This window comes from Betta splendens, chromosome 11 (assembly GCF_900634795.4).
Source record: "Betta splendens chromosome 11, fBetSpl5.4, whole genome shotgun sequence".
NCBI classification, from domain to species: domain Eukaryota; kingdom Metazoa; phylum Chordata; class Actinopteri; order Anabantiformes; family Osphronemidae; genus Betta; species Betta splendens.
Window position 1 is genome coordinate 2,036,932 of NC_040891.2, and position 26,325 is coordinate 2,063,256.

Below are 26,325 nucleotides of genomic sequence, written 5' to 3' on the forward strand. Positions count from 1 at the left end.
CTATTAAATTATCAATTTCAACCCCATATGTCAGGACAAGATCGAGGGTGTGGTTAAAACGATGAGTGGGTTCATTTACCTGCTGTGTAAAACCAATAGTGTCTATTAGGAGTTAAAAGCAGTGCTGAGACAGTTGCTGTCAACATCTACATGAATGTTAAAGTCTCCCACTACAATGACTTTATCTGTGCTAAGAACTAAGTCAGATAAGAATTCAGAGAATTCAGTTAAGAACTCCGAATATGGAGCAGGAGGACGGTAAACGGTAGGTTTAGGAGTAATTAATAAATCTGATTTATAAATTGCTGCTACTCCTCCACCTCTACCTGTACTTCTTGGAACATGATAGTTGATGTGACTCATTGGAGTCGACTCATTTAAAGTAACATATTCATCATGCTGCAGCCAGGTTTTAGTGAGACAGAACAGATCTATGTGATGGTCACTTATGAAGTCATTTATTAAAAAGGATTTAGATGAGAGAGATCTGATATTTAATAAACCACACTTTATTAGCTTACTGTTACTTTGTTCCGTAAGAGGAACTGTTTTGATGTTTATTAAATTCTGGTAAGTCACTCCTCTTTGATTCGTTTGTGACTTGTATAGTTAAGGTGGTCGAGAAGCAGACACAGTCTCTATGCGATAACTAAAACTAAGAGTGGGTCGCGGCTGTAGAGAACGTGCAGAGAGGCGTGTAAGACTGCGACTCTGCGTCCTGGGCTCCACTCTGAGTTGTCACGGAGTGGGGAGGCTAAGCAACATGGCCATGTTACTAGAGAGCAGAGAGGCTCTGTTCAACGTGGGATGGACGCCGTCTCTTCTAATCAGCCCAGGTTTTCCACAAAAAGTGCTCCAATTAGCCACAAAGCCCACACCGTTTGCAGGACACCACCTAGACAACCAGCGGTGGAGCGATGACAGCCGGCTATACATGTCATCGCTGGTCACATTGGGGGAGTTCCAGAGAAAACTACGGAGTCCAACATTGTTTTGGCGAACGAACACACCGACTCAATGTTAGTTTTAGTGACTTCCGATTGACGTAACCGGGCGTCATTAGCTCCTGCGTGTATTACAATCTTAGCGTACTTACGTTTATTCTTAGACAGGAGCTTAAGATAAGACTCAATGTCGCCCGCTCTGGCCCCGGGCAAACACTTAACTATGACCGCTGGATTCTCTAACTTCACGTTTCGGACTATGGAGTCACCAATGATCAGAGTGGGTCTCTCAGCGGGTTTGTCGCTGAGTGGGGAAAATCTGTTTGAAACGTGAAGCGGTTGGTGGTGAACCGTGGGCGCCTGCCTAAAGCTACGTTTTTTACGAGCCGTGACCCAGTCGTTACCCAGCTGCCTGGGACCTGCCGGGGGACTGGTAGCAGCTAAGCTAGGAGGCTCCGCACCGGCTAAAGGGACCTGGCTAGCTGGCCTGTTTTGTTCACATGCACAAAGCTTAGCTATGGAGTACCACAGGGTTCTGTGCTTGGTCCAATTCTGTTTAGCCTATATATGTCTCCTCTAGGTGAGATTATTAGAAAGTGTTCTGTTAATCTTCAATGTTATGCAGATGACACTCAGCTACAGTCGTAGCACTTGAAAGCGACCACCTTTTTTACCGCAGTACGTGCGCGTCGCCAGCGCGCCACGGGTGCGTCCCCGACTAAGGATTTTTAATCCTGCAGCCAGTTGAAAAAAATCAGGGTGCTGGTCTCGTTTTAACCACCAGGTGGCGCAAAGATGTGATCTCCGACTGTTCAATTCTATCTGTGTCTGCAGACTGCCACTGCTAAGTTGTAGAGGATATTATATAATAAAAATAAATACATTATAATAAACTCTCTGTGGTATGCCAGAACGCCAGGACTCAGTAGATCTCCGACTCATTAATGCAGCAAGTTGTTCGTTCTGCATATAGTGATTCTGCATGAGTAATGAGGACTGTTTTACACTTATTTAGCCGAAGACAAAACTCAAAAGAGAGACACCCATCAAGTTTTAACAAATGTGCAATAAAAAATATAAACAGAAAACGCTTGAAAGTGTTTCCGTTTTATATTCCGTTTATGTTGTTATTACTCCTTTCACCTGTACCACATAAAGTCATTGCAGAGCTACAGCCATGTTCCTACAAAGTTAACCAGCTGTTTATTTCGTTATTCCTTCTTTCATGTCTGTCTGGGCGGGCGGCAGGTGGTGCGGTGGGTAGCACTCACAGCACGCCTCACAGCAAGAAGGTTCTGGGTTCGATTCCCGGAGGCGTCCCTGGTGCCTTTCTGTGTGGAGTTTGCACGTTCTCCCCGTGTCTGCGTGGGTTCTCTCCGGGTTCTCCGGCTTCCTCCCACAGTCCAAAGACGTGCATTAGGTTGATTGGCTTCTCTCCCTTGCCCGTGTGAGTGTGTGTGAATGGTTGTCTGTCTGTGTGTTGCCCTGCGATGGACTGGCGACCCGTCCAGGGTGTACCCTGCCTCTCGCCCATAGCCAGCTGGGTTAGGCTCCAGCACCCCCCGTGACCCCGCATTAGGGAGTAAGCGGTTTAGAGTAAGTGGTTTAGAAAATGGATGGATGGATGCCCTGTTCAAACCTGGGGAATAAAAACGATTCTGATTCTGAAAGCAGCTGATCAACTTCGTAGAAACACATTTCATATGGTACAGGTGAAAGGGAGACTAACAACCCAACGCAGCCGAGGCTGTAGCAGTAGAGAAACGCAGATCTTTGTCCTGCGTGTTGATGCGTGTTTCCCCTTCCCCCAGTGTCCGCTCTGGGACGTGGATGGCCCCGCCCACTCTCATTCACCAGACGGACATGAAAGAGGGAATAACGAAATAAACAGCTGGTTAACTTTGTAGGACACAGCTGTAGCTCTGCAATGACTTTATGTGGTACAGGTGAAAGGAGTAATAACGAAATAAACAAAATATAAAACGGAAACGCTTTCAAGCGTTTTCTGTTCACCCAAACTAGATGGGTGTACTGTTATCTTTTCAGTAATTTTTAGCATTTGCATGTTGTTGTATATGAATAACGAAATTAACAAAATCTACGTTTGAAAAAACTGTGAAGAGTTCCCGTGTTTACATGAAAGCGGGCAGAACAACGTCCGTCTATGACTCACTGCCGAAAGCGGCTGGTGAACCTCTTGGGAACATGGCTGTAGCTCTGCTAAATAATACAGGCAGCCAGCCCTATTAATCATTTGTTATTATCTTGTATGCGAAAATATAAAAATTTTCAGTAATTACAACTTCTGCTTCCCGGTGGAAGCAGAAGTTGACACATAAAAATTGACACATCAAGGCTGTTAACAATAAACAAACCGTTACACCACCGAGGAGTTGATATCCAGCCCTACATGGGCCTATATAACATAAGAGTAAGACAGCGTCATAAAGGCCAATGGCCGATCGCCATCTATAGGCCAAATAGACGCAACACAGCTGCTACGACTGTATATAAATATAATATAAAAATGAATTATCTGTCACATCATCAGGCATGTACTAAATATATAACAGAACCTTAAAGCAAATGCACATAGAGGAAAGGAGAACAACAGCTAACTACAGAAGCTGTTTGGAGTTGTCTTTATTATATTATATATATATCATATCATTTTGCACAGTAGGTGCATGACACATTTTCGAGTCAAGTGTGATTCTCTTTCACCTGTTCTGTCAGAAATAATAAGCAACTGACACAGAATTTGAAGGAAAAATACACTATTTATCTAACAAAACCAGGTTGTTAGAAACAGAGATAATGTTACAAACTCCCCCATTGGTGCCTAGCTGGCAGGGCTTGACAGGGCACAGGGACAGGAGATGCAGTTGAGAGAAGAATGGTAATATTGCGCCCGCTCCAAGTGGCTACTACGGCTCTCATAAAGCTTGGATACTATGCTCACACTGTTCGGAGGAATACCGGTACTAATGGCCCATATACACACGCACACAACTGCGTCCACATCACGTTACTAAAACCCTCGGTTTAACTCTAAACCTTTCCCTGGCCGCATCCGCAGACCAAGTCACAGAGAATATGGAAGTGGAAGAACCCAACTGCATGAACAGAGAAGTGAAATAAACAATTAATAATTTATTCAAAGTAATAAACATAAAATTCACTGCTACAGCAAAAACAACAAAAACATGCAGGTGAATAACAAACAGAAACTCTGTGCTTCGCATAGGACAAGGCACTGGACATTCAAACAAAAGAAACAGAACTGATAACAGAAACAGAGTTTATCAAAACAAACAAAAATCTTCAGGAAATGACATTTTCAGGAAACCAAAAATGCAGAGAAACCAAAAACCCAACAGCGCCTCCAGTGGCGTGAAGGGCCAATTGTCACAGATAAACCTAGAACAATGTAGAGAATAAAGGCACAATTACAGTAGCTGGAGAGTAAACCAGGGACTGATAACCTAAAATTAAATCTTGATATCTTGATATGTGATTGATCGCACTGTTATACATGCAATAGTTTGTAAGTAAAGCTTTCCTAAAGGTTTTGAGTTCATAGAGGTAACACTATTAAATCCTGTGCGCCAGAGTGAGTAGTGGCTTGTGCAAGGTCACTATGACATATTATGAGACTAATGGATACCAACAGTGCCACTGTGTGCAGTGAGGGAAAGCAGAAACCAAGGTTCAGGTTGCAGCAATGAGCACAATTAATTATGTTACAATATTCACACTGTGAATATGTGTAGCACAATAAACATGTGACTGAAATAATGACTGATACGTCTTATGACTGATCTGTTCTAGTTGTACTGGTTGCTTGTCATCTTGATTGTTTTGTAAAGCATGTGTGATTGTGATTGTCTGTGCTTAACATTATCCGATAAATACATGACAGATTGACCATACTTATGTATTATTGTCCCAATCACTAATAGATTCAGGATCTGATTTGTTCCTGCTGTGTAGTGTTTATGTGAGAGGCACCATCCAGTGAGAGGACTGCCGTTGGCACAAGTCAAATGTACAGCCACATAAAAAGGTAAATATCCTGCAAGGCTGCACAGATACAAGCTGCTGATTGTCCATCCTATTACAGGTTTATGGAAGCTATAATTCACACAGACATCACAACCAGTGAGCCTTTAACAAGAATCCTCTGCCGCTGGTACAGTAGTCTGCTCATGTTAGAGCTGATTCTCAGGTTCTTGTCACACACACATAATGGACAATGAACTGTAAATGGACACCCCACCCCCTATTAAGTAAAGACATTTTATTCATTTCATTTTTCATGAGTTGTAACAAAACAGATTCATCATATCTATAAAATAAAATCACTGGATTAAATGAGTGAGACTGATGCTGAACCAGAACTGTCCTGGTCCATCCAGCTGCATTATTACAAATTCCACCTACCACAGTAGGGCAGGGGCCAGAGCCCCTCACTTAGCTTTTGTCCTCCCTGCCGTTTGTTGGGGCACCAACTGTTGAACCTTATAAACCCTCATCCCTCATAAATATGATAAACTGCCCAAACTGTGCTGTGCTCATAACCTCCAGGGTGGAACCTCCAAACATGTGTTTCTAAATGGCTGTTTTCATCATAGGACACGTGGAAGTTCACCATATTTATAATGTTTACATGAGTGTTTAAGTGTTAACAACTGGCTCAATAGCTACAGTGAGGGAAACATTCAAATAACTGAAATATGTAATGTCCCTTATTATCTCACTCCATGACCAGAAACTGTGACCAAGTACAGCCCTGCTGGTCTAACCCTGGGACAGGTGTCACTCCCTCACTTCCTGCCAGTGATGTAAGGCAAGACTATTCGATTCAATTTAATTCAATTTTATTTATATAAGAGTGCAGTACATCCAGGGGGCGCCAAAAATGGAGGAAGAAAAAGTATAACTTCCACTATTCTAAAAACTAGACTTAAAAAAAAGAATAAATCCCAACACAAATTTAACTGAATACCAGTAAAGCCTGCTGAGTGGTAGTAGCAGTAATAATAACAATAACTATTTCCATTGGAAAATGCACGGTGAATGCTGCCATGCTGAATGTATTCCCGAAGAATTGCTGAAAGTAGCTAAAACATTTAAGACAGCTGAAAATAGATGAAGCATCTAGCACAGATGAATGTATTTGAAGCTGTTTGTTAAAACAGAGCTGAATGTTTGCAGAAGAAGCTGAAGCAGTTGAATTTCAAATTGAGGAAAGTTGAAACAGATTTGCTGCTGAAAATACAGGAAGACACAATATACCTAAATGTAACAAATAAAATAATAGCGTTAAGTTATGGTAACATTTAATACATTAATGAAAGTAGCTACAGTGGAAAAAGTTGCTATTTTTTGCTAAGGATTTGGATTGGTGCTTTTATTTTGAAAGTATATGAAAGAAGACGTGTGGGTAATTGCTAATTTGGATAATAGGCTCATTAACTACTCACAATAAACCAGTTGACAGCAGAAATATTGCTATATTTAACTAAAGATTTAGATTGTGCTCTTATTTTGAAAGGATATAGATGAAATATGTAGGTAATTACTAAACTATAGATGTGTAGTAGTCTCATTAAGTAACCAAAATATGAATCTCTTATTTTGTAACTATTTGGAAAAGGTGTGTGGACACTTGATAAACTGTAAAACAGTCTTATTAATTAGCAGTCATTACCCACTAAGAGGCATAAAAATGACTAAAAAAAGCTAATAAATTAAATTTGTGCTTTTATTTTGAAAGGACATGGAAGAAGCATATGAAAGTAATAGTTAAATTGTAAATTAGTGTCATTATCTACTCATAATAAAGCAGTTGAAAGCAGAAATATTGTATTTTTAGGCAAAGATCTGGATTGGTGCTTTTATGTTGAAAGGATCTGGAGAAAGCCCGTGCCGGTAATTGCTAAACATTAAAACAGTCTCATTATCCACTCATAATAAAGCAGTTGAAAGCAGAAATATTGCTATTTTTAGCTAAAGATCTGGATTGGGACTTTTTATTTTTGGAAAGGATTTGACCTGTGTTACCTCATTAACTACTCACAATTACCCATTCAAAAGCAATAATAGTGCTATTAAAGTAAAAAATTTGGATTGGTGTTTTTGATTTGAAATGATTTAGAGGAAGTGTCTGATTAATTACTAAACAAACAAACGGTGTAATGAACTAATTAGTAATATGCATAGAGCTGCTACAATGGGCATCAGGAGTTTGACCTGTCAGTCAAAGCTGCAACTGCGCTGTTGTCATGGAGATGAAAGGCGGGAAAATCAGCCGCATTCTCTCTGCTCTGTGAAAGTAGAGTTGCACCTCTGCTAAACAGGCTTGTTACAGCAAAACCATAATAGGTATCAAAAATTAACTTTACTCTATGAATGCCAAGGCTTTAATGAGCAACTGGTATCAGTTTTATGCTTGAAGACTAAACATTGTGGCCACAGTCACAATTTCAAAACGTAAGACTTCTGCATTTCTCCTAAAAAGTCTCAGAGACAAATGTATTAGACTCTATGGGAAGAATTCTGGAACTCTCTGAGCTTTGAAGCAGCTACAGGCTAAAGTATATGTATGAGGTCTTAAGCAGACACATCATTAGAGAGAAGAGGAGGAGCTGTGGTCCCTGCCTGGGGCCACATGGGCGGCAGGCCGGGGACCTACCCTCCCCACAAATGAGATCAAGCGAATGGTGTGGGTGCGAGAATGTATCTGACAGTGCATTGGTTCACGTATCATTGACTAGGTTGTTGTGTGAGAGTTTATGGTATGTGTGTGTTGATGTGATTATGTGTGTTGTACGTGTGTGTGTGTGTGTGTGTGTGTGTGTGTGCGTCTGTGTTTGTGTGAGTTTGTATGCGTGTGGTCCGATTGGAGTGTGGGGGGTCCGGTTTTCCGCCCGGGGTACGATGATCGTCTGCCTGGGTGGTCTCTTTTCTGCTGCCCCCACCAATTGTTGACCTTGTGCTGCAGGCCGGTGTGGTGCCAGGGGATGAGGTCGGGCCGATGGGGTAGGCCCCGCTCCACTCGTGTAGGGGTGGTGGACTGGTGGTGGGCCCCACTCTGGGTGCAGGGGCATCTCCTCGTGTGCTCCCTACGGACCGTGGGTCCTCAGGCTCCACTCTTTCAGGCCGACCCTCCCACCGGGGGGAGTGTTTGCCCCTGGTTCTGATGGGGCGGACAGCGTTGACCCATGGTGGTCCACTCTGACCTCGGGTGCTGTCTCTGTGGCTGCTACAGCTCTGCCTGGGGAGTTGGTTTGAGGAGATCCTCAAAGCACTCCTTCCACCGTCCAATAACTGCCCCAGTTGAGGTCAACTGCTACCCACCTCCACTGAAAACAGAGTTGGTAAAGGACTGCTTCCCCCTCCTGAGGCGCCAGTTTAGGTGGCGCCAACGGTTTGCCAGAATCTCTTCGAGGCTGAGCAATAGTCCTCCTCCATGGCCTGCCCAAACTCCTCCCAGGTCTAATTTTTTGCCTCCCAAAGGTCAACCAGACCTGGTAGGACTCCTTCTTCAGCTTGATGGCGTCCCTTACCTCCGGCGTCCACCACCAGGTTCGGGGATAACCACCACTACAGACACCGGAGACCCTGCGTTTACAGCCACGAACGGCCGCGTTGACAATGGCGGCAGAGAACATGGTCCACTCGGACTCTATGTCTCCAACCTCCCTCGGAATCTGATCAAAGCTCTCTCAGAGGTGTGAGTTAAAGGTCCATTTGACAGAGGGTTCAGTCAGACGTTCCCAACAGACCCTCACAATACGTTTGTGCCTGCCAAGTCGTTCCAGACTTCTTCCCTGCCAGCGGATCCTACTCACCACCAGGTGGTAATCAGTTGACAGCTCAGCCCCTCTCTTCACCCGAGTGTCCAAAACGTATGGCCGAAGGTCAGGTGAAACGACTACAAAGTTTATCATCAACCTCCGGCCTAGGGTGTCCTAGTGCCATGTGCACCGATAGACACCCTTATGTTCAAACATGGTGTTTGTTATGGCCAAACTGTGCCTGGCACAGAAGTCCAGTAACATAACACCATTCGGGTTCAGATCAGCGAGGCCGTTCCTCCCAATCACGCCACGGTATCACTGTCGTTGCCCACGTGGGCATGCAAATCTCCCAGAAGAATAATGGGTTCCCCAGTTGGAGCACTTTCCAACACTCCCTCCAGAGACCCTAAGAAGGCCAGGTACTCCACACTACCATTTGGCCCGTAAGCACAAATGACAGTGAGTGACCTATCCCCCGACCCTCTCGTCCACCGGGGAAAACTCCAACACATGGCGACTAAGCTGGGGAGCTATGAGCAAGCCCACACCAGCCTGACGCCTCTCACCGCAGGCAACTCCAGAGTAGAAGAGGGTCCAGCCCCTCTCAGGGAGTTGGGTTCCAGAGACCAGGCTGTGCGTGGAAGTGAGCCCGACTATTTCTAGCCGGTACCGCTCAACCTCCTGTACAAGCTCAGGCTCCTTTTCCCCCAGTGACGTGACATTCCATGTCCCAATAGCCAGATTGGTTATCCAGGGATTGGGTCGCCTAGGCTCCCGCCTTCGACTGCTGCCCAATCCACTTTGCACCGGCCCCCTACTGTTCCTCCTGAGGATGGCGGGTGCACCTGAGGACGGTCCCACGTCGCTCCTTCGGGCTGTGCCCGGCCGGGCCCCGTGGAAATAGGCCTGGCTCCAGGGTGGGGCCCCGGCTGCACCATACCGGGCGACATCTCAGCCCTTGTTCGTCTGCCTTTCAAAAGGGGTTTGTGAGTCTGGCCCATCACCCAGGACATGTTTGCCTTGGGAGACCCTACCAGGGGCATTTAGCCCCCGACAACATAGCTCCCGGGGTCATTCGGGCACACAAACTCCTCCACTACGATAAGGCAGCGGTTCAAGATGGAGGACTAATTTGTCTAGATCAATATTCCAATCGGTCAGAACTCAGGGCTTCATCGCCTCTTGTGGGACCATGGGGTACCCGGGACATCTCCTCAAGCCTGCCAGACAAGGCTGTCACCATAGTAACCAAGTGTTCAGTCTGTCTGCTGATGTTATCCATCTGTCTCCTGTCTTCCTCCGAACGGGCTGAGATGTTACTGGTCAGTCCTGCAATCCAGCCTTCCGAATGGGCTGAGATGTTACTAATCAGTCCCTCAATATGCGTCATCCTCTGATGCAAATCATCCGAATGAGCTGAGATGTTACTTGTCAGTCCATGAATCCGGGCCAACCGCTGGTGTAATTCTGTCAGCCGAATAATCATGGACCCCAGGGCCGTTTGCAACTCCACGGACGGTGGACACGTCAATAAGCCGCCCACAGATTTTCCAATTTTTCCAATCTTCCGATAAAGCAGGGCACCACCAAAGCCAATTATGATTAGCCCCGTTATCAAAGTCCAAAATATGAATAGATCCTCTGCATCCTCGATGGACAGAGGCTCCAGACCCACGGGGCACCATGAATCCCACGCGTCCCGCACGTAGCCTGAGGCAAAAGTCCCCAAGGGGCAGAGTGGTTCTCCCTGAGATTCATTTCTTTGTGAGAAAACTTTATCCAATGCGCTGAGTTACCAGTTAATTAGCTCCATGTTCAAAATCTTATTCCAGAACAGCAGATCAGGGTGCTCAGAAGAGACAGGACAAGGACACTGCAAGCAAAGTAGAGTGGGAGCAGAGAGAAAACAAATCTGCAGTCCTCAAGAGGCGGAAAGAGTTTATAGTGTTATAGTTAAAGTTAGGATTTAAGTGATAATAACAATATAATAATAAATTATAAATATATACAATAATAATAAGAAATTAATTTAGTATTGTGTTCATGTGGTTGTAATGTGTTCTTGTTTTATGTGCTGCACCCTGAGGGATGAGAGTGTGTGTGTGAGTGACCCTCAGGACGCAGATATACATTGGATGTGTCAAATATAAATGGAGTTTGCACTCTACTAAGGGAGCACCCAAAAAGAGACAATTGCATCTTGTTGCTCCACATGCGCAGAAAAATCTCAGGGTACAATACACAGATATTTTCACTTATAGATTAGCATAGGAGTTAGCTGCACAGTTAGTCAATTGGCATAGCTTAGGTCTTGCTAAATATTTATTTTATTAAGGGAAGACTTGAATGTTGAAACAGTTTCAAATGTGTAAACCAAAGGCAAATGTTAATATTTTATTAAAAAATCTTGTGTCAATCATTGTATCTATAAGTAAAGGACAACGCTGAAGAGCCTTCTCTGATTAAAAAATATACTTATTTAACATACCTAATTACTTACAAGAGATTTTAAGGTGCAACTCTTACGTAAATGTACAGAGTCAAATGCAAAAGTAATTCACACCAGTTCCTGTTATGGTGCATTGCCTACAAGGCATTGTGCTATAAATTTGCATATATATAATTTGCTTATCAGTAATATACACAGAACTGTTGTGGACACTGAGCATTAGGAGTTTGACTTCTCAGTCAAACTGTTACTGAGCTTAATCACTCATCTACTGCAGCTGCGCCGTTGTCATGGAGACGGTGCTCCAAAGGCAGGAACCTCCACAGATCAGCTCAGTCAGTTGTAATGAAGCTGATTTGCACCCCTGCCTAACAGCCTTTTTACAGCAAAACCATAAGGCTTATCACAAAAATAACTTCACTTTATGAATCCTTTATGAATTATACTGCAGTTTACTCACTCTTTGCAATGCACACAACGGCACAGCGGTGGACCTGCTGCAGTTTATCTACAGGCCAAATATCAGGGTGGATGACACTCGCATCTCCCTGCTTCACCGTCTCACCTGGAGGCTGCTGGAACTGCTGTGATGGTTGTGCTCTTTGACTTCTCCAGTGACTTCAACACCATACAGCTGGGTATTCACCTAAACCACAAACTGGACTGGACAAAAAGACAAAAAGACTGACCAAGCTGGTGAGGAAGGCCAGCTCTGTCCTGGGAATTCCAACGTAGTTCTATGGAGGAGGTGGGTCAGAAGAGAATGTTGGTCAAGGTGACATCCATCATCATCCATCAACAATTCCTCTTATACACTGATACAGTGGAGGCTCTGAGTAGCTCCTTCAGTGGCCGACTGCCTCATCATCCATTGTGTTTTTAAGAAATCACTGTGAGTCTAATCCTAAAAAATATGTACTCAAATCATGCAAGACTTAAAAGTATATATAGTATATTTAATATTTAAACACCATGGCTTTACATGTTAATGAAAACTATAAAAACAGAAACAGACGTTAAATGTTATAAATTAGATGAAGCATTTGAGCCTGACACGTTCTGTTACAGCTCCAGCTCTATAATCATGTTTTGCTCTATTTCCGGTATTACTTTGGTACATGTTTTGTGTTCAGTCTGCATGTTTCTGCTACTGCCAGAGTTACCTGGTCATGTGGTTTACCAGCTGGGTTTAATTAGTTCTGTTATTTAGGTGCCAGTATTCACTTGTTTCAGTTGCCAGATCATCAGTTCAGTCATTCAGCAATTTATTGTAAGTCCATGGTTTTGTCTTGTGCCTGTTTTTGACCTTGCCTCTTGCCTTGTCCCTGCCTGTACCTCTGCTGGAGTTCTGGATTTACTGGTTAATGATCCCCGTCTGCCAGACCACCCAGCTGCCTGCTGTTCTGTGCCTTTTGCAATTAAAATACTATTTTACTTTATTCTCGTCTCAGAGCTGTGCGTTTGGGTCCTCACCTACCAGTATATTAATATTTCAACTCCACTTGAACTGTAACACGGTTGCCCTTAAGCAGCTTTGGACTCTGAAATGCGTCACAGTGATAAATCGATAAATATATAAGAAAACACACACTTAAGTGCCGAATTTTTCCAGTGCTGCAGATAAAGCAGCTCATAGAAAAAGGCTGAGGAATCTATAATATTCTTCCACAAGCAGAGCCAGAATCTTTGGCTCTGCACATTTAAAGGTCACTGGTTTTACAAGTGGAGATAATGGCATTCCTACATTTCTATGAATCGGCTGATGTGTCACTGAAGGCTTGTTTATGAGCTGTTTGTTCCTCTCCACTCTGCTCATTTCAACCTCCATAAAATACACAATTGCACTGATTCATCGCCGAATTTGTTCAAAGAATTGCCTAAGCTGCTTTTTAAACTGATCCAGGTGCAGCCACAAACTGTTACTGTATTAACTGATTAGCAAAGACTGTCATCTGTGGCTGATGGGCTAATGAAGGGTTTGTATCCAGCCTGTAACCCTGTGTACAGACACAGGACGGCTCATGTTGAGTATGTCTGTGTTTGTAACACTGTGGCATGTTGAGTCCCTCTGAGCGGCTGCTGGATGATCCCCTACCATTTTTACCTATTTTACTTAAACAAAAGGTTTAGAGATTAATTGACACCAATGCTTCAAGTCATCAAACTAGGCCATATACCACCTCTTCTTTTGGATGAGTTCCAAAAAAACCCTAATGTAAAATAAAAAGTAAAGGCTAATCATATGTTCCTGTAATCGAACAACAATAATCATTTTTATTTTACTCGTTGTTACTGGTTGATGTTTAAAGTAGTACCTAATATCACTTGAAAAGAGAATATGTGCCTTTTGTACACATGGAGCTTTGATACTGTACCCGTTGACTGAGGGCAGATACTGTAGTAACATTCTGCCAGCATCATTCTTTCGTCCCAGCATTTTTAGTGCAGCTCTATCTCTCACCTCCAGCTCTGCTGCAGGGCGATAGCACCAAGGTGTGCTGTAATTTGTCTGTTTTCTCATCTTTATCTTAGCAGCTGTTTGTCCTACACACACCCAGAGTCGAGGCCTTCCTGTGGGTCATCACCCAGTCTGCTGCTCAAACACATCCACGATGAGTCACAGGCAGAAAATGCATTCACATGATAATAACAGATTTTTGACCTAAACATATATGCAAAACAAGCACGATGTGTGGCTCAGTGGAATACACACATCTAAAAAGGATCTATGTGGGTTCCACAAGAACAAGTAAACAGTTAAATTTCACCTACATGACATAACCTAAGGATGTCCACACATGCACAGATGCTTCTTTAAACACAAAGAAACGCCGCAAACAGTGTAGCTGGTGCATGTGCTGATGATACCAAATGGTTTCCCTTTTATACACATCAACACTGGATATTACAAGTACCTGGGTGTGCATCTGAACAATAAACTGGACTGGACTCATAACACGGATGCACTGTACAGGAAGGGTCAGAGCAGACTCTACCTGCTGAGGAGACTGCGGTCTTTTGGAGTGAAGGGGCCACTCCTGAAGACCTTCTATGACTCTGTGGTGGCATCAGCCATCCTGTACGGTGTGGTCTGCTGGGGCAGCAGCATCACAGCGAGGGACAGGAAGAGACTGGACAGGATCATCAGAAAGTCCAGCTCTGTCCTGGGCTGCACTCTGGACACGGTGCAGGAGGTGGGTGAGAGAAGGGTCCTGCCTAAACTGACATCCATCATGGACCAGGTCTCTCACCCACTGGAGGACTCACTGTCTGCTCTGGAGAGCAGCTTCAGTAGCAGACTGATCCACCCTCGCTGTGTGAAGGAGAGATATCGTAGATCCTTCCTACCTGCTGCTGTCAGACTGTACAATCAGAACTGTTGACCACATCCCACCACAGTCACTCACCCACTGCATCAGTGGTTTATATAGCAACCTGCTCTGCACAATATTTGTGTAAATCTGTGAACAATCATGTATATTGTTACCGGTGCAAATCTTATACCCACTACTGTGCAATAACCCTGCAATGACCTCATACTCACTCCAACTGTACTGTACTGCTTTGTACTGTGCCAACACAAACTGTTCTGTAGCTGTAGTCTCGCTTATCTGTACTGCTGTTGTGAGAAGTAATTTCCCCACTGTGGGACTATTAAAGGTTTTCTTATTCTTATTCTTATATGAAATGTTTTTTTAAAGCATTGCTTTGTGGATGTAGACGAAAAGGCCACATTAGAACAATTAGGAAGACAACTGTGAGCCACCTCATCTTCTACTCTATGAATTGGCCGTCATATAAGACGCTGATTGCAGCTTCTAGCCTCCACCTTCAAGGACTCTTCAAGGCCCTGGGACATCCCAGATCTGACTTCATCGCTATACTGTAGATTTTAGTTGATTGATCCGTGAAAAACCTGCTATTCAATAAATCCTAATGCAGTATGGCTAATTGTGGACTCTGATTTCTAGATGCTTAGAAGGAATCTTTGTCTATGCACTGATTAGTCTGATTTACAAATGCCTCTGACAACAGCATGTGTTGTTTGTAAGGTGGTACAGTAGCTGACAGGAGATGATGTGCTGTGCAGAGTATTAGGTAGTGTGACCCTGGTGGTAGAGATTAGATAAGGGCATTAATTAAGGACTGTGATATGGATTAATCTCTCCCCATCAATACAAGATGGATTTTTATTCTGCAGGTGGATCTCTGTGTGGAAGAAGCACCGGGAGCACTTGAATGCTCTACAGCAGCACCAGTCATCTGGCTGCAGGCCTCTCACTCACAGTGGGAAGTCTCTGCTGGACAGCTGCACACCACTGGAAGGCAAATTACATCACACCCACTGTCTGAACCACACATGATAAGGCTTCATTAACATAACTTTATTTTCTCCTGTTGAAATGGCTGCTAAAACAAAAGGGCAGTTGATTATTTTTCCTTGATCAGTGTAGCATTCAAGGAGTCTGATTTGAAACTGGAGGAAGACAATGAAATCGCTCCTAGTGAGGAGGGGAAGGCTGACACACATACAAGACAGAGAGGACGGCTGGATGCACGAGGTGGGATCAGCCTGTCCAGCCTCCACAATGGACCCACGAGACAAGACGGACACACAAAAGAGCTGAATCTGACAGTCTGTCCACTCGGCCAGCGAGTGTCTCCAGAGATGATGAGCTGGCCATTGGCTGCTCCACCATCACAAAAGGTTCCTTCAGCATCGTACTGAATATTTTACAGATTTGACACATTTGACTCTTCACAGAGCACACAAGCAATGCATTCATTCAACAGAAGGAAATCACAAACTAGGGTTTAGCTTCCACATGCAGCATTAGCTAACATGTGCTGCTCTGAAAATAACCTAGCTGCAAATCATGCACTCTTCTCTAGTGCTTTGGAAGCCTGTATCAACATTTGAACACAAAAAAATATTCTGGGGAAAAATATCACAGAGGCTTTAAATGTCACAGGAAAGAGCAGCACAAAAGACCAATGTCTGATTTTCATTTCATACACAGTATTACATAAAAGGTTTTGCTTGTTATATACAATATACAGTATTAGTATTTACCTGATTTACAGATAGACAAATCCAAAACGCTGCCATCCTACACAAACAATGGCACAGATTAATGCTGAGTACAGTAAAAAAAGAGAAAAAAAACAGTAATAATGAAGAAATGGCTGCCACAGAGGATTACGTGACTCCAGCAGAAGTCAGATAGTGATCAAAGAGCTATAACTTAGACTTAGCCTATGTGGGCTTCTTATCCCTCAATCTGACTAAGTGAGTGAGTGAGTGAGTGAGTGAGTGATCTACTAACTTTTGTTCCAATGTATGTAATGTCACTAGTAAAAAACAATTTATGAATAGAAGAAAAGAGCTTTAAAAATTAAAAATTACATTTCACACAATATTTGTTATTTCAAATATTAAAGTATTTTCTTCCATAGATTAACATTCACTGTGTTTCAAAGTAATCTGCACATCACTGCTTCAATCTGTGCTTTCATTGGTGTGTGTGTAACTCCAGCAAGCAGCGACAACAAAAATCTCGATTTTTAGTTCCAGTTAGAGGAACAGTGTGTGAGTGTGTGTTTAATCTCCAAGCACTGCCTTGATGTCAGCAGGACTGATTGCTTGGATGAGAGGGCTCTGATTGCGGACAACTTTCACTAACTACCTGCTAATTTAAAGGCTTGATTGGTGAGAGTGTGAATTGAGAGTGAAGGGCACAGCGACCTGTCTGTCAGCACGGTGAACTCTCCATGTCTTCATACAGCCACATGTCACACGTGTGTGTGCTGCAGCTCTTGAATTCCCATTCGATATCTTCCATTATCTTTTTCTCTGATAAACAGGAATTAGTATTTTGCACGGAGGTGTGTGTGTGTGAATGGTGAAACAGCAGCATGACTAAGAATGCTAGAAAACAGAGGATTACAAGAGGCTTTATGTTCTGTAATTTGATTTTAAAAGAGTCTTACCTTTGTTCTATGTGCCCAGTTTGGATGTGCTGGGAGGCTGAGATTAGCACAGAAAATCGAGTTTGTGACAAAGCCGATTAGTAGTTGAAACATGGCCAACAATGGTTTTCTTGTTAAAGAATCTGCATTTTAGAGTCATATTCTCCTGTCAAGCAAGGAAATATTTCTATTTCCTGCTCCAGGTTTATAGAAATATAACAAGGAACAAATGATGCTGTGTGATGCCCTGTGACAGGTAAATTTTTACTGCACAGTTTACACACGTTTTGATAAGAGACATGTATTAAATGTATTTATGCATTTCACTAAAAACGTCTTTGCCAGGTCTTGTTTGTCTTGTTGAAGGACAGATGACGCTACTGTGATGCTGTATTGCCATCTGCTGGACAGCTGGTGCTGCTTCATTCCAAACAGAACCAAGGCTTCTTTACCCTTAACATTTTGGCCCTTATTTACCAAACCATTTTCTGGATATTGTCATCATATATTCCTGATAAGGTTATTAGATTTGCAGCATTTTCCAAGGTTACATTAGTCTCTGATTACAACTAAATTATTTTTATTTCTCAGCATTAATTAGTTATATTTAATTTGTCTACTACATGGTTTTCTAGTTAAAACTGTTCTTAATAATAATAATAATACTTTTACTCATTGTATTAATAAGTGGTAGAGTCATGCATTTATAAAGTTTAATGTCTAAACATCGTAAGGTGCCTGCACATGCAAAATTCACCTTTGAACATTCTGGTACATTTATATGACTCCCTGGTTAAGACACTCCTGGTGTGTTAGAAGTACGCCCCCTACTTATTTCACATTTTACTACTTTATCCAAACTGGTTTAGAAAGAGCCTCCAATTCCGCTTCAGAGTCAGATTTTGGATCAAACATATGGTTGAACTCCACTACCAAATCAGGTAGCTATTTTCGCAGTTACAATGTATTCAGTGAGCGTGACTTTTGCGCTTCCTCAAAGGGGTGTGGCCATCTACTTGATTTGCGACACACCCCTAAAACTGATAATTGTGGATGAGAGCTTAAAACACACGTTTTCAGACGGGTCGTGTAGGCCATCTACAGCGCTTTTTGGCATAAAAAGTTACAGATGCCTTATTGAGACATCAAGGTCCAATTCTTTAGCATTATTTAGCATGGATAAAAGCGTGTGAATGGCCCTTTAAAATCAACTTTTTCAGGTAGGTTCAGGTTGGTAGAGAGTGTATAGACTAAAACGCAATAAATCAATGAGGCAAAAAAACAATATATAAATAGGCACAAAAAAAGGAAATAAATAAATATACACCTTAGGTAAACACATTAATAACTAAATAACTAACTACAGTAGTGTTATTAACTGTCAAATTAATAATTATTATTGATTATTGAAAGTGATAACATTAAATGACAGCAGTACCTCCAGATAAGATTATGAAGACTGTTTATCGGTTCTGGTTCTGTGTGTTCCACTAAAAGGTTAGCAAAGCTGTAACATGACATTATTCACTAAAAGGGTAAGGTAGACATCGGCGCATGAACAAGGGTACTTGTGAAAGCCAGGGTGATGGGAGGAGCCTGGCCGCTACACCCAGTCAGACAAGTGAAGGGAAGATACCTAGTAGCCAGGGATCCCACACCCCTTCAGTTTCGGAAGGGCAGGTGTCACGACCCAATCCACCTCACAGAACCTCCCCACAGAGACGTCACCCGAGGTCAGAATGGGCCACTGTGGGTCAATGTTGTCCACCCCAAAAGAACCATGGAACACTCCCCCTAGTGGGAGGGTCAGCCTGAGAGAATGGAGCCCGAGGAACCACATCCCGTAGGGAGCCCAGCAGGAGAAGCCCTCACCCCCATTCCGCCACCAGAACCACCCTCACCCCTCCGTCACACCTGCACATTCTCTTGCTCAAGCATGCTCATGTTCGCCCTGTTTAGTCCTCCACTCAAACATACACACATACTCTGCCCTTGTGCAGTCAGGGCCAACCCCTGCCCAGGCCCAAGGCCATAAGCCAGGTAGCCCACCAGACCCCCCAGGAATGCCCCCTCACCACATGGCCGAGCAGAGGTAGGTAATGTCCTGGGGGGAAAGACCCCTCTGTTGCTCGGCAACAGAAACATGCCAACCCTCTAAATAGCCCCACTTTGGCACCTGAGCGCTGGTTCTTCCAGTCACCACCGCCCAACCACAGGGGCCCCATGCGACCAGCGCTGGCCCTGGGCAAGTTGACACCGAAATCATGATTTTGCACCCTCCACTCACCACCTCTCCATCCCCCGGGGTGCCCTCCCACCTCCTAAGATATGGGATGCTATACTTTCTGCTGGTCTAGCATCAACAGCTTAACATTTCACAGCTTAAAGCATCAAACTATACTACGAAACTATTTTAACTCTAATAAAAGATATTGTTGTCATTTTTTATATTTTAGCAAAGACCTAATTTTTTTTAACAACCCAAGCACTTTCCCATGCTCTGTGGGGCGCCACCAAGGTGGTGCTGACTGTAATCACTGATGTACACACACTTAAATAATGGACAAAACAATTAATATTTTTTTATTGCCATTGTGCATAAAATTTGACATTGCGGGTTACACAAGACGTATCATGAAGTGAGTTGATGAACACTTTGATCTACCAGTGATGTGCTCTGGTCACTCAAAGCTGTTATTTCTATTAATGGCTTAACAACAATCCGTTTGCTGCTCTAACCCCCATGCTCAAAACAAAGAAATGCAAGATAAGACGCATGAGTCAAAGAACAGACAGCATCTGGGTAGACAACAACTTTTGTTCCTAAAATTGCACACATGTATTATACCAGTGCTGAGTATATGTGGGGCATTGGGAAAGCTATAGCCTTTGGTAAAGTGCTAAAATGTCATTAGTAACCACAATGTTGCATTGAGCTTTTATAAAAGCCACATACATAGGACATAAAAACTGAGAACCAATTCAGGAAGTCCACAACCACACGCAATAACAAAATAAATGTGGATTCATAGAACAAATTAATAAACAACAATAAAACAAATTAGCCTCTTTATCACATCTGTAATGCTTATTCAACTAATGTTCAGGAGGGTTTTTTTTGTTTGGTGGTAGCATCAGAGTGAATGATAGCGACACAGGCCAGTGTGCTCCTTTATCTAAGCATTCATACAAATGAACGTTGTACTGTACCAAACGTCTCTTCCTGGGATCAGATCATTCTCAAATCTCAAAGAATGTATGTAATAGAATAAGAGTGTTTGGCAGTCTAGGTTTCTAAGACAGTCTCAGATGCAGATTGGAGAGAAAAGTTGTACAAATATTACGTGTCTAAACCTGTGGAACAGATGTGTATGAGCTAGTGATTTTACAATGAACACAAGCTTAAACAGACAGTAAATCACTGCTAAATTAGATAAACTTAGCAAACAAAGTGTGCAAAATAATTTCCCTCTGGGATTAATAAGGTTTTTTGAATTTTGATTCTTCCTTGGCGTGTCTTAACTTGTTTTTCCTGCCCCCTAGCGACAATCCAGCCCTGAGCTACAGTATGTACCAGCATAGAGCCAAATCAAGCTGTTAAATACACGCCTACTGTAGGTTTTACCAAGTCAAATATTAATGTAGTGGTGATCACTATGATGAAACTAACTCTCATTTTATGTCAGTCTGACACAGAACCCCATGGATTCTTAGGGTCACATCAACAGATGTAAAACAGAAAGTGCATCTCAATGTGGGACGAGAATCACACTGAAACAATCAGTAGGTTGCAGTGAATAGTGTTTTAGCTGGTGTGTTTGGTTCACTACCCACGGGGGTCACTAATGAGCACAATGACTGCAGACACAGCAAAAGAAGGAACTATGTCACGCTCATGATCACGCTCATTTAATGAGGTATCGACTGTTTAATGAAAAGTGGTTTTTTCGTTAAATCAGAGGTTTTTACCACAACTATATGTTTGTACAACTAGACTCCAATCTGCTTATGGCAATACCCTAATGCTTAGGATCCACCGTACCTTCATGTAATTGACTCAATAGGCTTAAAGGAACCCTGGCTATTATTATTTACGTGCATTATAAAATCACTGGCACTCTAACATGATATCAACATTTCACAACATTTTGTTTTAAAGCTCTCAATAAGTGACCAAAGCTTTTGGCCAAGCAATGTCATGAAAACATTGCACTGATCTTGTTTGTTGTCACCTTTTAGCTTTTTTGATTTGATACATAGCATAAAATGAGCAGGAATGACAGATGTTCATGATGTTCATGTTCTTACCTCTAAGCCGTGTCCTGGCAGATGCCAGAGCTATCTTGTGCGCTGACACTGTTGGTTAGCATAGCTTTGTTAATACGCAGCAGATGCACTGTACAGGAAGGGTCAGAGCAGACTCTACCAGCTGAGGAGACTGAGTCTTTTGGAGTGAGGGGGCCACTCCTGAAGACCTTCTATGACTCTGTGATGGCATCAGCCGTCCTGTATGTGTGGTCTGATGGAGCAGCAGCATCACAGCGAGGGACAGGAAGAGATTGGACAGGGTCATCAACAAGTCCAGCTTTGTTCTGGGCTGCACTCTGGACACGGTGCAGGAGGTGGGTGAGAGAAGGGTCCTGGCTAAACTGACATCCATCCTGGCCCAGGACTCTCACCCACTGGTGGACTCACTGCTCCTGAGAGCAGCTTCAGTAACAGATTAATCCACACTCGCTGTGTGAAGAAGAGATATCGCAGATCTTTCCTACCTGCTGCTATCAGACTCTACAATCAGAACTGTTAACTACATTTGCTCTGTTATTAATTTGTGTTTGTATGGTATGTATATTTTCTCTATACATACCATACAAACAGTTGGTATACTGTATGGTAACTCTATACAGTTTTTTTGTCCTGTTTCTGTTGTGAGGTATAATTTCCCCGCTGTGGGACCAATAAAGGCATTCTTATTCTTATTTCAAGCTGAGAGACCAGGATTGGTGGAAGTCATGGTTCAAGTCTTCTAGCAAGTTTGACCATTTTATCCCAAGATCCTAGTAGTTGGTGATCAAATGATCATAATTTAACTTCATCTTAAATTTACAAATTAAATCTTGTGCCTCCTAGTAACACTCCAATTCAAAGAGGATGTACTGTATATGTAACATTCCCTCCCCGAGTTACAGTCTCTGCTGTTATATTTTACCGTAAACATCAGAAATGCTCCTTACAGTAGGATGCCTAAAACTTAATTGGATGTGTTGGTTGTATAAATATCAGTCAGTCTTACTGAAACTTGCCACATAATATTCTTGTGTAACAGAGTAAGTTGATAAACATGGTAAGGTCTTAACAGCCAGGGTTCCTCCTGTTTGGCTTGCTGTCACCCCTGCTGTGTGGTCCATACTGTACACTCCATAACCATCAGACCAGACAATCCAGCACTACATGCCCATGTTCTCATGCTCTACCTAGACTGAGATGAATCATATGGACAACCAGGAATGATGACACTGAATTTTCTCTGCTTTGACAAGCTGCAGATATTTGTATGGATATACATTCCAAATTACCTGAGTATAGACTCTGATTGTGAAATACCTGAATCAAGAACAAATGCAGAGTTGGTGCAACCGAATTGTGGCCATTTAATTTTGCTTTCAGTCTTATTTAGTCTAGCAATTTTTAGACAGGGATCAACAATGTGTGTAAACATAATCCTCAGTCAGCTGATTTTCTGGTTTGGTATGTAACACAGTTATATAAAGTTTGGGATTGTGTGTGTATATATAAATTAGTGTGTATGTGTGTGTGTACAAGCCATGTATGTATACGTTCAAAGAGCTTATTCATACTGTGATTGTTGAAATTGAACACAACACAACTTAGTTAAACATATACAGCTGGGTTTGTATGCATACCCATACCCCTTCCGTAATCATCTCCTCTTTCCTCCAATACCTGCATTAGATAACTCTACAACCATAAGGTCAGACATTATTTAGGACAAAATATTAAGGCGGCAAGTCCTAGTGGAAGTGGTTAACTGGGACACTGTTGCTATGTCATGCAGAGATAACAAGGGACTGGAGGGTGTCAGCACAGAGAAATGGAAAATCCTCTGTAAGAGCAAAAGGTGTCAGTGGGAAAGTTTGTGGTGATGGTTGGCGTCTGCTGGCACAGACCCTGAAGCCAGAGGCCAGCTCTGCTCAGGTCTAGCTAATAGCCGGGGTGTCTGTCTGATCTGCAGTCTCGGCGACTGATCCAGTTTCCTCCAGAGGGTCATCTGTGTTGGTGCTCGTGGAAACCTGAGTAGGGGCACCATAGAACAATGCCCCCCCCTGGACCTCGAAGCTGGAGCCCACTTCTGTGTTGTCCTCATTTTCATCAGGCTCTAAAGCCGGGGTTAGGGGCAGAGAGCCGGGAAGTTTGACAGGGCAGAACGCTGAACCTGTAGGAATGAAGTTGACCTTGTTTTTGTCAGGGCAGGAGAAGAGGGGGACTGACGCTGATGTGGACTGCCTGGGACTGAAGAGAAACACATCAGTATCAATGAAGATCACACATCCATGGCCCAGCAGATAGCAAGTATCAGCCTGTACCTCATCTCCTCAAAAGCTTTAATTTTCTCACAGCCCTCTGGTGGCTCTCGTTTGAACATGTAGCTGTTGTTGGGTTTGGGTGATGAGGCGAACTTTGGCAATGGTGAGCCGCTTCCACTGTCTGTAAACTCAGAGACACATACGGTTAGGAACATCATGACACACAAACTTTCAGCTTTAGGTTACTACACTTATTATTACTAACGTTTCCTAAATGATAACAGCTGATTGATTGACAGCATCACCTCTGTAGTCAGCTTTGACATGCTCATGGTCTGTGTATTCCACTGAAAGTGTCACAGATGTTGGTTAATTTCGCTGTGCTGTCTACAGGCAAAACCTACAACAATCGACGGCTATTATACGTTATGATCCCAGCCAAAGTTTTGAAGTATACAAACCTAACTACCTTCCTCAAGGAAAGAAACGTATATAATTCAGTTCATCATGGATGTATTTCACAAGATTCCTTTCAAAAGTTGCAGTTTCCAAGCACCCATAAGAATTAAGCATTATTTACAACTGGTATAGAAACCGTGACTTCAGTGATGCTAAGGGCCTCGAAGATCAGCTTGATGTACCGTACCTTTATCCCGGTCGTAAAGTAGGTCCTCCGTTGAGTAAGGACTACCATCATGTGAGCCTGGCGGACAGGCTGGTGAAGGGCAGGGTGACAAGCTAGAGCAGCTGCTGGACCTTCCAGGCACTGAGGGGGTCTGGGTATCCACGCTGTGTGTGCTGCTGCTGCGCTGCTGGGGGGGGAAGGGTGCCCGTCGGCCGTCAGGAACTTCGAGAGACTGTAAGGAAGACATGTGGTGAGAGGGAGAACAGGATCCCACTTAAAGCTGTACAAAACAAGCCAAAGAAGCATGTGCCACCTTGAGCTCCTCCTTTTCTCCATCTTTGATAAAGACCTTTTCCAGCTCATGGTTAATGCCCTCCATGCTGCTGGGCACCCTTGAGATGGAAGGCTTGGGCACTGTGATATTGGACAATGGCATCTGGGTTGACTTCGACATGGACAACCACTGCGCCACACACACACACACACACACACACACACACACACACACACACACACACACACACACACACACACACACACACACACACACACACACACACACACACACACACACACACACACACACACAGAGGGTTTGTTTTATTTTGATGATACATTTAGTTCTATTAAGTGGTTTCAGTGACACCTTTACTTTGGAAGCAATAAATTAATTTGTTTTCCCTACACCAGCCAGAGTACATACAAATCCCAGCTATTCATTCCAGCTCCATTCCCCTCAGGAAATATACTACCTTAATGTAACAGGCTGTGGAGGTGCTGAAGGCTGTATCCTTCTCTCTTTTGACACTGATGGAGCCTCTGCTGAAGCTTAACAACCTGTTGCCAGACACAGACAATGTAGACGTGAGCATTCTGTGTAAAACTGAGCTTTGCACAACCTAATCCCAGTTCTGGTTTTGGTCTCATACAGTTGTAGCAAGAAAAAGTGTTAGAACATACACAGAAATGTATGCATGTGCAAAATGCATTTGTATGAGAAAAAGAACATTGTTTTTAGAAGCCACTGTAATTAGTCTCAGTGCACATATTACAACATACAACATAATACTAACACAACATTAACCTTCTGCTATGCGCTCCCTGCCTTTCTATAATTATTAGATAGACTTTCCCTAAACCCTATTCCCTAATGAGAGTATTGCATATTCTTGTTGTTATTTTATTAATCCAGTAAAACCTCACGGCTGCTATGAGTTGCTCCTTGGTTCTTGGCGTGGCTTCTCTGTGAATAAAGTCTTTCATCAGATTCCATACTAACTCTATAGGTTTCAGATCAGGAGATTCAGCAGGTGTGAACACCTAGTTAATCTCTTCCACCTTCAGACAGGCTCTGACAGCGACATGTTCGAGGTCATTGTCCTGGAGAAAACAATGCTGTGGTCCAAAATTCTCTCTTATGTATGATCCGACTGTGCTTTCCATTATGGACTCTTCACAAACTGTCTATCTGGCCTGGTAGCTCAGTTGGTAGCTTGTCGACCTCGGAAGGCAAAAGGTCTGTGGTTCGATCCCCCGCCTCGGCATCAGGTGTGTCCCTGAGCAAGACACTTCGCGCTAGCTCCCCGAGCGCCGCTCATGTGGCAGCTCACTGCTCCCCCAAGGGGGATGGGTCAAATGCAGAGAATGAATTTCCCCACTGTGGGACTATTAAGGGTTAATTTCTTTCTTTCTTTCTTTCTTTCTATCTATATAATCCCCTGAAAAATAATGACCGGCCCTGGTACCCACCTTGAAATCATGCCCCAAACATAGAGTTTGAAAGGATGTTTTCAGTTTTATGTCCAGTTAAGTGTCCTTCCTTTGAGAAGCTCATTTGTGCAAAAGATTCAAGGTTCAAAAAAATGTATTAATCCCATGGGGAAATTATTTTGCACACTTTGATCGCTGTCACAGTTACACACAAGAACGTAGTGAAAATTAGAAGTAGAAATGCTACTACATACACACACTCACATCTAATTACTAG

General features: G+C 43.1%; 1 protein-coding gene across 2 annotated transcripts in view; it reads right to left on the bottom strand.

Annotated features, from left to right (window-relative positions):
- Positions 1-19,725: 19,725 nt before the first annotated feature.
- Positions 19,726-26,325, bottom strand: part of glcci1a (glucocorticoid induced 1a) — a 74,734-nt gene continuing 68,134 nt past the window's right edge. For both annotated transcript variants that reach the window (XM_029167577.3, XM_055512724.1), the window contains 5 exons: positions 25,091-25,175; positions 24,652-24,801; positions 24,360-24,570; positions 23,774-23,894; positions 19,726-23,699 (listed from right to left, as the gene is read on the bottom strand). In XM_029167577.3, coding sequence (XP_029023410.3) covers positions 23,387-23,699; positions 23,774-23,894; positions 24,360-24,570; positions 24,652-24,801; positions 25,091-25,175 — 880 coding nt within the window. In that variant the 3' untranslated portion in view covers positions 19,726-23,386. The remainder of the gene's footprint in view (positions 23,700-23,773; positions 23,895-24,359; positions 24,571-24,651; positions 24,802-25,090; positions 25,176-26,325) is intronic.